The sequence below is a fragment of the Hemibagrus wyckioides genome, linkage group LG24, assembly GCF_019097595.1.
Source record: "Hemibagrus wyckioides isolate EC202008001 linkage group LG24, SWU_Hwy_1.0, whole genome shotgun sequence".
Classification (NCBI taxonomy): Eukaryota; Metazoa; Chordata; class Actinopteri; order Siluriformes; family Bagridae; genus Hemibagrus; species Hemibagrus wyckioides.
Window position 1 is genome coordinate 19,384,956 of NC_080733.1, and position 2,500 is coordinate 19,387,455.

General features: G+C 44.9%; 1 protein-coding gene across 1 annotated transcript in view; it reads left to right on the plus strand.

Moving 5' to 3' along the window:
* Positions 1–2,500, plus strand: part of mrpl9 (mitochondrial ribosomal protein L9) — a 20,806-nt gene that overhangs the window by 14,119 nt on the left and 4,187 nt on the right. Inside the window, exon 3 of the mRNA XM_058377228.1 lies at positions 2,088–2,141. Coding sequence (XP_058233211.1) covers positions 2,088–2,141 — 54 coding nt within the window. The remainder of the gene's footprint in view (positions 1–2,087; positions 2,142–2,500) is intronic.

The following is a 2,500-nucleotide window of genomic DNA, read 5'->3' on the forward strand; positions in this document are numbered from 1 at the left end:
CAACACACACACACACCTCATCATCAACACACACTTATCACACACACACAGACCTGATCATCAACACACACACACACCTCATCAACAAACACACACACACCTGATCATCAACACACACTTATCACACACACACACACACACACCTGATCATCACACACACACACCTGATCATCACACACACAAACCTGATCCACACACACACCTCATCATTAACACACACTTATCTCACACACACACCTGATCAACACACACACACCTGATCAACACACACTTATCACACATACCTGATCAACACACACACACACACACCTGATCATCTCACACACACACCTGATCAACACACACACTTATCACACACACACACACCTCAACACACACACTTATCACACACACACACCTCAACACACACACTTATCACACACACACACCTCATCAACACACACACTTATCACACACACACCTGATCATCAACACACACTTATCACACACACACACCTGATCATCAACACACACACACCTGGTCATCAACACACACCTGGTCATCAACACACACACACACCTGATCATCAAAACACACACTTATCACACACACACACACACCTGATCATCAACACACACACACACCTGATCATCAACACACACACCTGATCAACACACACACACACACCTGATTATCACACATACACACCTGATTATCACACATACACACCTGATCATCAACACACACACACCTGATTATCACACACACACACCTGATCATCAACACACACACCTGATCAACACACACACACACACCTGATTATCACACATACACACCTGATCATCAACACACACACACCTGATTATCACACACACACACCTGATCATCAACACACACACACACCTGATCATCAACACACACACCTGATCAACACACACACACACACCTGATTATCACACATACACACCTGATCATCAACACACACACACCTGATTATCACACACACACACCTGATCATCAACACACACACACACCTGATCATCAACACACACACCTGATCAACACACACACACACACCTGATTATCACACATACACACCTGATCATCAACACACACACACCTGATTATCACACACACACACACACCTGATCATCAACACACACACACACCTGATCAACACACACACCTGATCAACACACACACACACACCTGATTATCACACATACACACCTGATTATCACACATACACACCTGATTATCACACATACACACCTGATCAACACACACACACACACCTGATTATCACACATACACACCTGATCAACACATACACACCTGATTATCACACATACACACCTGATCATCAACACACACACACCTGATTATCACACACACACACCTGATCATCAACACACACACACACCTGATCATCAACACACACACCTGATCAACACACACACACACACCTGATTATCACACATACACACCTGATTATCACACATACACACCTGATCAACACACACACACCTGATTATCACACACACACACCTGATCATCAACACACACACTTATCACACACACACACCTCATCAACACACACACACCTGATCATCACACACACCTGATCATCAACACACACACTTGATCATCAACACACACACACACACACACACACCTGATCATCAACACACACACTTATCACACAAACACACACACACACACACACACCTGATCATCACACACACACACACACCTGATCATCAACACACACACTTATCACACAAACACACACACACACCTGATCATCAACACACACACTTATCACACAAACACACACACACCTGATCATCAACACACACACTTATCACACACACACACCTGATCATCAACACACCTGATCATCAACACACACATTTATCATCACACACACACACACACACACCTGATCATCACACACACACTTATCATCACACACACACACCTGATCATCACACACACACACCTGATCATCACACACACACTTATCATCACACACACACACCTGATCATCACACACACACACACACCTGATGTTCGTTATAATCTCACACACTCTTCACTTCTTCAGGTTCTGCGTGAGGGAAAGAAAGAGGACAGAATCCAGACCAGGACAGGACAGCTTGTGAGTATACACACACACACACACACACACACACACACACACACACACTTTGGTCAGCCATAACATTATGACCACTGACCAGGTGTCTAGACCACTGGATCAGAGCATCTCCAAAACTGCAGTTCTTGTGGGGTGTTCCCGGTCTGCAGTGGTCAGTATCTATCAAAAGTGGTCCAAGGAAGGAACAGTGGTGAACCGGTGACAGGGTCATGAGTGGGCAAGACTCATTGATGCACGTGGGGAGAGAAGGCTGGCCCGTGTGATCCGATCCAACAGACGAGCTACTGTTGATCAAACTGCTGAAGAAGTTAATGCTGGTTCTGATAGAAAGGGGTCAGAATACACAGTGCAGGACAGTT